General features: G+C 41.0%; 1 protein-coding gene across 1 annotated transcript in view; it reads left to right on the forward strand.

The window, feature by feature from the left end:
• tecta (tectorin alpha) overlaps positions 1-11,477 on the forward strand; it is a 27,506-nt gene extending 16,029 nt beyond the window's left edge. The window contains exons 15-24 of the mRNA XM_026181511.1: positions 3,744-4,030; positions 4,335-4,615; positions 4,952-5,062; positions 5,260-5,462; positions 7,831-7,994; positions 8,084-8,332; positions 9,554-9,716; positions 9,803-9,887; positions 10,007-10,126; positions 11,154-11,477. Coding sequence (XP_026037296.1) covers positions 3,744-4,030; positions 4,335-4,615; positions 4,952-5,062; positions 5,260-5,462; positions 7,831-7,994; positions 8,084-8,332; positions 9,554-9,716; positions 9,803-9,887; positions 10,007-10,126; positions 11,154-11,257 — 1,767 coding nt within the window. The 3' untranslated portion in view covers positions 11,258-11,477. The remainder of the gene's footprint in view (positions 1-3,743; positions 4,031-4,334; positions 4,616-4,951; positions 5,063-5,259; positions 5,463-7,830; positions 7,995-8,083; positions 8,333-9,553; positions 9,717-9,802; positions 9,888-10,006; positions 10,127-11,153) is intronic.
• The last annotated feature ends 721 nt before the right edge of the window (positions 11,478-12,198 follow it).

Genomic DNA, 12,198 nt, shown 5'->3' on the forward strand with positions numbered 1-12,198 from the left:
ACTTCCTCTGTAGCTTAGTGTCCTGGGTTGTTGGTTGTTGCTAGGCAGCCAGGTTCTGAGGAAAAAATAACCAATTTTTGCAACTTTGCCGTAAGAAAGCTACTTTCAGCTACTTATTCATAAGCAGTCGTCACAGATCCAAAGAGGATTTGTTTATCTCTCCAGGATCGAACTGGGGATCGTTCACTTGTTAACTGAACGAGTAAATCACTACACGATGGAGCCACTTTGCACTAACTGTTGCTATTGCACAAGTTTGTTTTACTTTTTTCCATATTTGACATTAATTTCTGTATCTTTTCTTTTTTTCATCAGTGTCGTGATCTGAGACATTGATTTTAATCTTTAAAGCATTATCGGCCATTACCTGTGTTTCTGAATCATTATATAACATTAAATATATAAAATCATGGGAGGCCACTTTATTCAAACTGGTGTTTCAACCAGTTAAATGTTATTTATGTTTTGTTTTTGTCTTTACTGTGGTCACATTTAGAGAGCAAACTCTCCCACCCTTTCTGTGCACCTTTGGTGCCGACCAAATCAGCACGCCTAGATTACCTTCGTTACCAAGACGACACTGTGACCAAAAAAAGAAAAATATGATTATGGGATAATTGTACATGTTGAAACACAGTCAAAGATAGTCGTAACAGGTTATTAACTTTACACAGAAATATGCAGCCAACAACTTGGCCACATTATGGGGTGGCTGTAGCTCAGGCGGTAGAGCAGGTCAAGGTTGGTGGTTCGATTCCTGGCTTTCCTCTAGCATGCCAAATATCCTTGGGCAAGATACTAACCCCATGTTGTGTATGAATGTTACATAGGCAGTTCTTGTGTGATTGGGTGAATGAATTAGTTGTATAAAGCACTTTAAGTGCTCAGAGTAGAAAAGCGCTATATAAGAACCAGTCCATTTACCATTAGAGACCATAAAGTGACTAAAACCATCACACTATGAAATGGACACTCTATATACCGAGGTTTTTTTTTTTGCTTTTCATTTTCACCACAGTTTCTTCCTCTTTTAATCCTGCTTTAATAGAAAAATTGCCTCCATCAGGAGATTTCTCCTTTTTGTTTATGTGATCGAGTTACTGTGTGCTGGCCATATGGCTGCGGTCAAAGACGCTTTAATCAACCTCAACAAACAGATCGGATTCAAGTCTCTCTTTCTTTCCCAAATACTTGAAAAAGTTCCTGCAGCCCAATTTACCAATTACCTTGGCACTAATAGCCTATTATATCTCCTCCAGCTCTGGACTTAGGCCATGTCAGTCAGCTGTAAGTGCAGTCACAGAGGTAGCTAATGACTGATTGCTTTAAACTGCAGCTCCCACTGAGTCTTAATCCTGCCTGATCTGAGTGCGCCATCATTAACATTCATTAATTTTATTGACTGCCTTAAGAAGCATGTTGGCGTTAGTTCTAATGCCCTGAAGAGGCTCAGATTGTCACAATCTTTGCTTCGGACTGTCTCTGTTCTTTTTTGTTTTATCCTAACAGCCAATCTTTGTATAAGAATGAAATCAGCTTATACCAATGACAGCCCAATTTTGTTTCCCACTCATAGGTGATCATGTTTAAGCTTCAATGTCAGTAACATAGCAATGTATTTATGTTAATATAACTACAAAAACATGGGGAATGTACATCTTTGATTGTCTTGCAGAGTTTTTAAAATGCTGCCACATGGTGTTACCACTACTCATGCTATTATATACTCATTTTCACACATGCAGCCCTAAACTACAGGAAAGTTTTCTTAAACTACCTGGGCTGTAACTTTTAACTTCTTACTCAGATATTCTATCTTAAGGTTTGCAAGCCCCATACTAAAAAAACAAAACAAAACATGCTTAACATGAGCTGTTAGTTGTAAAGCTAATATTATATACATGATTTAGAAATTATCAAAAAATGCATTACTTGCATTTGGCTTCTTAGAGATGCTGTCTTTAGGACATAATGGATATCAGTTAGTGCTGACAATACATTTTACCCAGCATTACCCCTCCTAAATCCCCAAATGTAAGCAGAAAAAGGACATCTAAGTAGGAGTGCCTCCTGGATTTAAAATGGTTTAGTTTGAGGTGCTCTGTAGTTCAACAATCCTTCAATATGTTGAATTTTTAACTGTATAAACAGAAATATTTCAGTCTTTACTATCACATTTTAGATGAGCTAGTTCAGAAATAACAAGGAGTTTGAACTTTTTGTAGTCTAAGTGACCACAAACATGGGTGACTGCTTTGCTTTAATCTTCCAACCCACTTTGTATCAAATGGAAGAGTTGTCCCTTTATTTCTGTCCTTTCAAAATAAATTGATAAAAATATGTACCAGAGAGGCAACAAGAAGACAACCCCGAGAAAGGAAATGGTTTCACAGGCGTTGGTCACAGACCACAGCTTTCTGCTTATCCTTCCTGATCTTTTCTCTAGTTTTGCTTTTAGCTGGTGTCCTTTTTCCCTGCTGGTAGCATGAGATGACACGTGTTTCGCATTTAGGTTGTGCGCCGCTGCAAGAAAGTTGTTGTTGTGTCTCCAAACATGATCTCGAGGGTGTGGAGGAGATACCAGGAGATGGGTTGTTACACAAGCTAGACAAGGCCACAGGTGTACATCCACCCAGAAGCAGGGCTGGCATTTGCTCCGTTGTGCAATGAGGAGCGTGACAGTGGAAGTATCTAACAAAATGACCTCCAGCATGTTTCTGGCACTTGTTCCATGAGGGTGGCCTGACACACTCTAGTGGCAACTTTGCTAATGGAAGTTACAAATATAACTATAGTTCTGTGAATTCACAGATAACTGCCAATGGCAGGAAACTACGTAGATGGGTCTCCTCATGATCTGCGCAGGTCCGGAAATAAAATCGCGTGCATGATGTGTACACTACTGAAGCATTTGTACTATAAATACTACGTGGTAGCTTACATCTGGTCTCTGGGAATCTTCTCACACTGAGACGTTTTTAGCCGCCAGCAGGTCTGACAGTCATCCTGGAATTCAGAGAATCATAGTTACCTTTGTAACTTCTGTTCTGATTCATTCCCCCCTGTCTGCCAGTGGGAGTAAACAATGCAGATGACTTGTACCAGTACTGTCACAAGGAACAACTTCCTGGTCAGCCAGCAGCAGAACAGCTGAAGCTAATGTGGGCTCTGAGGCCACATTAAGCTAGTAGAACCTAGCAAATGTGAAAGACGCTGCCCGGGATGCCACTGTTCACCAAGTAAAACACCACTCATTGACACCCAGTGTGGCCACACCGCTGATACAGTGGCAACTAACACCAGAATGGACCAGTGTATTTGCTGCTATCTGCACCTGTTTTACTGAGTTCCTCCTGTTCTTCCCATTATAACATATAGAGAGCTGCTCTAATCATCTGTATGGATGCCTTCCATACTGCACTGGAACCATGAAATTATTCACTAAAATTGACAACAAATGTATTAAATAGTGAAACAATTAAATGTGTCATTAAATATATACAATAGGAATTAAATCATTTTTTAAAAAGTTTAAATGAAATAAATTAAATGTATGTATTTCGTTAATTAGCTAATTCCAATTTAAATTCATTAACACATTTAATTAATTATTTAATGATGTATTTATTTAACGCATTTTAGCACTCGAGGCCCTCCGTAGCCTTAATGCTGGTTACTTAAATAAAAATTTCTTGTGTCCCGAGTCAAAAATCTACATGTGTCTGCCTCTCCTGTCCTCACAGGTTAATGGCACACCAGTATCCGTACCATTTGTAACAGGGCTGATGACACGCCTGTCCACATCTGAGGGCTTCATTGTCATCGACACACCCCAGGACATCCAGGTTCGCTACAACCACTTTAACACCCTGAGCATCACAATGGGCCAGCGGCTCCAGAACAAGGTGTGCGGCCTTTGTGGGAATTTCAATGGGGACCCCAATGATGACTACATCACCTCAAGGGGCAAGCCGGCTGTCAGCGCCCTGGAGCTGGCACAGAGCTGGAAGACCAACGGCATGCAGAACAGGTAGATGAGGCTCACAGATGGGGAGGAATTTACGGTCCATATAACCAGTTCTTGTAAAAACCTTTGGCTGTTATCCCCAAAATATAAAAGGAAAAGTTAAGGTTACCTAATCCATAAGCCATGCGTCTGCAAGCATGTGCATGTCTTAAACCCTGGATATTAACTGGCTGTTGCTAAAACATATCACTTGTGCAAATCATTTATACAGATAATAGCAAACGGAGCAATTCTAACAGGGCCTTTGCTCCTTCTTTGCTCGCGTCCTAATACCTTTGACAGCTGGATTTTGGTCTTTCTCCTCTAGTTGTGATGAGACCCAGTACGTGGCTTTGGCTCAGTCCTGTGACAACTCGGCCATCCTGGCTCTACAGAGTGAAGATGCCTGTCAGAAGCTCACCCAGCTCAAAGGCTTCTTCCAGCCATGCCACGGCCTGCTGGATCCCCGTCCTTTCTACCAGTCCTGCTACCTGGATGGCTGCTACAATCATCGCAAGGCTCAGGTCTGTGGATCACTAGCTGCCTATGCAGAAGCCTGCCGGTCCATGGGCACCCTCACGACCAAGTGGATCACCCAAGAGAACTGCTGTAAGGGCACCGTGAACTTCTCTCAGACTCAATGCCCACTGTGGAAATAAACACAACTTTGCACTTTACACAAATATAAACCAGCGCTAATGCTGAATTTACCAGACGTACTAAAAGTGAAAGTATTGGGTCTCATATATTATTGATTCACACATTATGAGCTTAGTTTGCTAAGATTTCCAGATTGCTTTCCATCAAGACCACTGTGTTACTACGATGAGACGTGAAATGTAAATTTGTTTGACTGCTTTGTCAGTATTAGATACGTGCATGTTCTTAAAAACTTTGTGCCTTCATCTGTGTGACAGTTAACATTGTGTGTGGACCTGTCTTTAGCAGAATGGATCTATGACCCCTGTGCAGGAGAGATCTGCACAAACTTTACCTGTGAGCTGGAGAATGGAGGCGATCTGTGTGGCTGTCCGGAGTTACCCACCAACTCTGAAGGTGAGTGCTTCATCCAGCTGCAATCACTCAGTTTTAAATATCTGACACTCTCCGTGTTACTTGATTAGCCATACATTTTAAAAGCTATTAAAAAATACTTTTTTATTTAATCATGGCTATGGTGAAATACATGGCTAACGTGAAATACATGTTTTTGCATGTTGCAAAAACATGTATTTCATGTCGATGTTTGTTAGGCGAGGATGACATCATCCAAGCGGAGGTGACCTGTAAGCATGCTCAGATGGAGGTTTCCATCTCCAAGTGTAAGCTCTTCCAGCTGGGCTTTGAACGGGAAGATGTCCGGATCAACGACGAGCACTGCGCTGGCATTGAGGGAGAGGACTTCATCTCCTTCCACATTAACAACACTAAGGGACACTGCGGTTCCATTGTACAGGTCAGTTTGCAATCGTCTGTGTTCCAGCGTGTTCGTCATCACTTTCGAAATGTGATAAAGCTCCCCGCATCTCAGTTTGGATCCTTTTAGACACTACAATGTAGTCGTCAACACGATCTACCAGGGGTCTCAAACTCCAGTCCTCGAGGGCCGGTGTCCTGAAACACCGGCCCTCATGAATCAAATGGCAATTCAGCCATTTGATTCATGAGGGCCGGTGTCCTGAAACACCGGCCCTCATGAATCAAATGGCAATTCAGCCATTTGATTCATGTTACAGCAGCTCATGAGTGAATGAACATGGTGCAATAAAAGTACTTTAAGAAGTAAATTTTTCCAAACACTTACATTTACTGTATTTTCCGGACTATAAGGCGCACTTAAAATCCTTTAATTTTCTCAAAAATCGACAGTGCGCCTTATGTATGAATTCTGGTTGTGCTTACTGATCTCGAACCGATTTTATGTGCTATATGGCGCTCAAAAATCTGTTAAAAAATGTTTTAGTAGACTTTGACTTTGGTAAGCTACGAAGCCGCACTGCTTGATGGATTGTCGGAGCATTGCGGCTACCGTAGTCAGGAGCCTCACGAGTAATCTGGGTCCTAAACTCCGTCGACTTCAGGTCCCAAAGTCAAAGGGCAGGGATAGCTCAGTAGGTAGAGTGGTGGCCCCATGATCGGAAGGTCGGGGGTTCGACTCCACTGAATGGCTACCCTGAGGTACCCCTGAGCAAGGTACCGTCCCTACACACTGCTCCCCGGGCGCTGCACTGGTGGCTGCCCACTGCTTCACTGGGTGAATGGGTTAAATGCAGAGGAACTATTTCCCTATGGGGACTAACACGCACACTTTTTTAAACGAACACTGCGACATCACTGAGAGTTAAAAACTGTCTAAATTCTTTCATCTGTAATAAAATGATCAGCATTGCTGCTTTACCAGGTTTAACAATTAAGCTTAACATCCAGGCATCCATGAAAACAGAATTTATTAAATTTAACAGAGTTAGAAGTTAGCAGGAAGTTAGCAGGAAGTTAGCTCGCTAGTTTCCACCTAAACATAATGTAGCATGTTCTGACTGAGAGATTTCTGAAAAAAAATTCAAACTTACAGCTCCGCTATCACTTCCAACATAAATGAAGACAGAAAACTAAACAGCAGTGACGTTTGTAGGGTTGCTACATGGTGGCTAGCGACACAGCTATGTTAGCATAATATAAACACAGTGAAGCTAGAGGATGAATGCTAACTTTTTCCACTCAATAAAAGTTAACAGGAGAGTTCCCGATGGTTAGCAACAAATGCAATCACATGGCAGGATGCTGTAAACAGACCAAACTTCAGTCAGGAGAACAACTGAGATAATCCATCCACAATACGAGGTTAGTCATTAATGTACTGCAACAATGCGGGAATAGAGCAGCTGCAAGAGAATTCAGCTATAGTGAATCAATGGTACGGAAGTGGAGGCAAGAAGAAGAATGAGTTGAGTAAAGTTTGATTATCTGACTGTTTTGTTTCACTTAATGCACCTTATAATCCGGTGCGTCTTATGGTCAGAAAAATACGGTACTTAAATTTAGTTGATTAGGGTTAGGGGTTGACATTTCAGCATGCAGTTAAGTTCTATATTCTTGCTAATGACCTACTAATTTTATTCAGGTGTGTTGCACCAGGGTCACATGGAAAAGTTTCGGGACACTGGCCCTCGAGGACTGGAGTTTGAGACCCCTGGTCTACACTATCTTGGAAGCAACATTTACAGCATTTTAACTGAAACTGCCACAACACGTGCCAATGAATAATTTTGTCACTGCTAGCTGGCTGGCTAGGTGGCACTGGCACAGACAACCTACCCCCTTCCTACTGGCTGAAAATTGTTTGGTAGACCCGCCCCTTCGATTGTCTACCCCTGCTCATCAGTGTAAAAGATCTTATGCACTCCAAATTTGATATCCACTTGTGGGAAGATTGGCAACTCATGAATGTGTTCCTCATGTGAATAATATTTTTCACTTTAAAGTGATCAACAGAGTCTTATAACTTCCTCAGATTGATGTTGCTTCTTTATATTTATTGCTGATGTCAAATTTTCTGCTTTTATAGACGTGCGTTAGCAGCTCCTGGCTCTTAAATCCTCATAATTCTGGCTAATTCTGGCTAATGTTTTTGGTGAATAAATTATTATTTAATAATTTAATTATTATTATTATTACTAAATGATTAGTTTTTATGATGTCTTCTGTCTGTACGATGTTTTACATTTTTTTGTATGGGTGAAATCAAAAGCAGCAGCTAGGATAATTTGTTCCTTTAATGTAGAAATTTGAAATTATGAGTCACCTACGCTTTATTTCTCTTACAGTCCAACGGCACACACATCATGTATAAAAACACTGTGTGGATAGAAAGTGTGAACAACACTGGGAACATCATCACCAGAGACAAGACCATCAACGTGGAGTTTTCCTGCGCCTATGAGCTGGACCTGAAGATCTCACTGGAGACTGTCCTCAAACCCATGCTCAGGTCAGGCAGCAGAACACAAATATGCACCGACAAGTGTGACACAACGGCTCAACGCTTGGATAGTCATTTCTTTTTCCTTTTTTCTCCAGCGTCATTAACCTCACCCTACCGACCCAGGAAGGAAACTTCATTACCAAGATGGCTCTGTATAAAAACTCCTCGTACCGCCATCCATACAGAGAGGGGGAGGTGGTGCTCAGCACTCGAGACATCCTGTACGTAGGCGTTTTTGTGGAAGGAGCGGATGAAAACCAGCTCATCCTTATAGTGAATATGTGCTGGGCCACGCCGTCGCGCTACAGCAGTGATCGACTCCGCTACATCATCATTGAGAGAGGGTGAGGTTTATTTAGTCCTGGACCAAAAATGCTCAAAAGAGAGGTGGGAAAAAAAAGATTTTATTTTATGTTTTAAACTCAACCATTTTTTTTGACCTTCTTTTTCTCTTAATGTAATCCAAGATGAAGTTGAGGTGTGATCGGTGTAAAGTATGTAGCTCTTTATGAAGCCTATGGGTTCACTACAGTCTGCTGCTTTAAGATGACCTTTATAGTCTGATCCACACATTTTGAGAAAAAGAACATGAAGTAATAAATACAGTCACTGTGCATGCCCTTTGCACGCCCTCACTGTGCCGGCAGTGTCTCTGGGTACTTCCTCAACAGGCCACGCCACGGCATGTTAGTTAAATTGTTTTTTCTAAATTTACGTGAGGTAGATAATGTGCTTGAGGTGTTTAGAATAAAGCACTATGGATGTCACGGCCCAACGGTTTTGCATTATTTTTCGATTCCTTCTTTATTGTTGTAACTTTTGGGTTCCTGTTTAATCTATTACTGTTTTATTATTGTAGTAGTAAGTGTTGTTTCTAGTGATATTATTATAATTATTATTATACGATTGTAAAGTCTTTGATCCCTACTTTTACTATATAGTAATTCTAGTCCATAGTCCTTCTGTCCGCGTCTTCTAAACTCGGTGATTAGTATTTGTCTTTTGTTCACGTCCTGCTTCATTTTGAAGCCTGAGTATCTGTTTATGCCCTGCATTACTTTTACTTCCTTCCCCTCTTTTTTGTATTAATAACTTTGTCTTTCTGTGTTCCCCTTGAATTAGTTCATCCAGGTTTAGCATGTCTTCTAAACCCTCCCTGCGTCAGTTACGGTTGTTGTTCCTTTCCTGCTTTAGTTTTGCATCTTTCCTGTATGACTTTTCACCTGTTTCCAAGGAACACTACTTCCATGACTATTTATACACACTCAAGAGTTATCTCCTTAGTCATGTATGTGTATAAATAGTCCTGCCCTCTACTTTGTCTTAATTGTGTCATCTATCTGGTCATGCGGGTACTTCTTAGTTATACACGCATGCTCGGGTCTTTGTCATGCCTTTTGTGCTTTGCATTTGTGATCAGTGTTTGGACTCCCTTTTAAGACTTTGTTTAGTTTGGATGTTGACATTATCCATATTAAAAGCTCACCTTTTGTTGACCGTTCTGCCTCCCAAGTCCCACAACCACCTTCTTGACTACAGCACATTTAATATCTTGCTTATTCTAGGTGCCCAAACATTAAGGACAATACCATTGGCATGGCAGAGAATGGCGTATCACTCACCTGCCGCTTTCACGTCACCGTCTTCAAGTTCATCGGGGATTACGATGAAGTCCACCTGCACTGTGACGTTTCTCTGTGCGACTCAGAGACGAACGCCTGCAAAGTGGTGAGTAAATCAAGAAGAGCAATAAAAATCAGAAAGCGTCCTGCTGTGTGTTTGGGTGTTGATGTATCAATGAACTGTGTGTGCAGAACTGTCCACATAAGAGAAGAATGTACTCAGAGGACAGTGACCATAAAGAGCACATACTGTCTGTTGGACCCATAAGAAGAAGAGGTGAGCATAGTTTTAGATAGAAAATAGCTTATTGGGTAAAATACACGCTTTAGAGTTTATTGTTTAAGTAATCTATGGAAAAACAAAAAGCCGTAGGTTAGCTTCTGATGTGTTTTCAGAGTCTGACTGGTGTGAGGAGAACAATGGAGGCTGTGAGCAAATCTGCACCAGTAAGGCCGCTGGGCCCATCTGCAGCTGTGTGACTGGGATGCTGCAAAGAGATGGGAAGAGCTGCCGGGGTAAGGACAAAAATACCTAATTTTAAGGTTTTTTTCCCACCTTATTGAATCATAGCATGACCTAAACCGCGGCAATATCAGCCCCAGAAAAACAGAAACTACACACGAGGGTCACCAAGCAGGTTTTGCATGTTTCTCAATAGTTTACAGTTTCCATCATGTTTCACACAATTGGAGTGATTGAAGCAAAGCTAATAAAGTTTAAGTGTTGTAGATACAGCCACTACACACTTTATTAAGTAAACCTTGTAAGTACCAGATTGGACCCCTTATGCCTTCAGAACTGCTTTTATCCATGATGTCAATCTCCACCACAATGTGCTCTACTGGACTGAGATCCGGCGAATGTGGAGGCCCTTTGAATACAGAGAACTCACGTGCCGTGTCCCTTTATAACCACAGTGCCCGTGGTCAAAAAGGAACGGCATGGTCAGCAGCAAACGGTGCCAAGAATATGTCCCTTCTTCTCTGAATTCTGGCATCATCAAGGTTTTTCCAGCTAGAGAAATGCCACTCACTGGAAATTGTATCTTTTTCAGACTGTTTCTCTGTAAACTCTAGAACTGCTTGTGTGGGAAAATCCCAGCTTATCAGCAGTCTCTGAATAATCAGACCAGTCTGGCACCGACAACCACACCCCATTCAGTCACTTCAGTCACCTTTCTTCCCCATTCTGATGCTCAGTTTAAACTTCAGCAGGTTGTTTGATTCATGTCTGCATGACTAAATATAATGAGTTCCTGCCGTGTGATTAAATAATTAGACATTTGCATTAATAAGCAGTTGAACGTTGCAACTAAAAAAGTGGGCAAGTTTCTGTGCATTAAATCATAAAATTTAGGGCGTTCAACTTAATTATTAGTTAATTGATTGGTTCATATGAATTCCATATATTTATAACTCTTGTAGCTTTTGCATGCTGCACACAAACTAAACTGGTAATTTGTAAAAACCAGTAGCATTAAGACAGTATTTCCACCACATGCACATTTCACAAATGTTGTCATACTCCCTTCTTTTTTTCCAGCCGTGAGCTCAAGCAGTAACATCACACCTGCGATTCCTCTGCTGAGCGTCAGCGCTGCGATCTCCGTGCTCCTGGCTCACCTTCACACTCTTCTCCTCTCCTAACGCTCTGTGAGCTAAGACAAGGCAATAAATGACAAAGATCAAACACACAAAAAGACTTGAATATGCACAAAGTATCATCATTGATTAGCCAGTAGAGCAGCTGTGTTTCAGCCAGAAAGTCAAGACAGAATATACTGTACACCGACTAATTTTTGTCTCCACATTTCATTGATAAAAGGTAAGTCAGTTTTCTAGATACATGGACAGTCAGTCAGTTTCACTGCTTTGTTGTGTTTTTCTTCATCCCCATCTGCTCCCTCATTTACATTTATCAGGACTCCCACTGTTTATCACTCACCTAAAGCCACTATGTGTAGATGTTTTCATGTGATTATAACATATTTTTACAAATTTCTTTATAGGAAATTAACATATTATGCATGCTACCACCAGATGGTGCCAAAGAAAGTAATTTTCCAATCCTAGACATACAAACTTGAAGGTACAACAGCTAAAATCACACAGTGATGTTTATGGAAAGACAATGGCTAAATTAAAAAGAAACAGTAATATAACTGATTAGTTAAAGAGGCATAATTGTAAATCATCAGGGAATGTGAAATGTGATCCCACCTGTTTGTATTTATACCTGATATTATTCTACAGTCACACTAAGGAAAGCAGTGGCTGGAGATCACGACTGTGTGCAATGAACTTGCGATTTTTTTTTTGCCATTGAAATTGTTGCTTCAAAGACAGGATCGGGTCTATGACCACTTAGTCAGATGCCATCTTTAAAATGACCTTAGTGTAACAATAAGACGACGTCAGTCTGCTATCGTTCAATTGAATGCACTCAAACTGGCAACTGCATTCAGTCTGTTTGTGATAATATAGTGATTATGAATCAATCTGCTGCAAATCGCATTCAAATCAAACTTATATTAATCAGAAATTCCCACTAACTACACTCCTCCATAAATGGTGACGTAGCTGCTGCT

This window comes from Astatotilapia calliptera, chromosome 10 (assembly GCF_900246225.1).
Source record: "Astatotilapia calliptera chromosome 10, fAstCal1.2, whole genome shotgun sequence".
NCBI lineage: Eukaryota > Metazoa > Chordata > Actinopteri > Cichliformes > Cichlidae > Astatotilapia > Astatotilapia calliptera.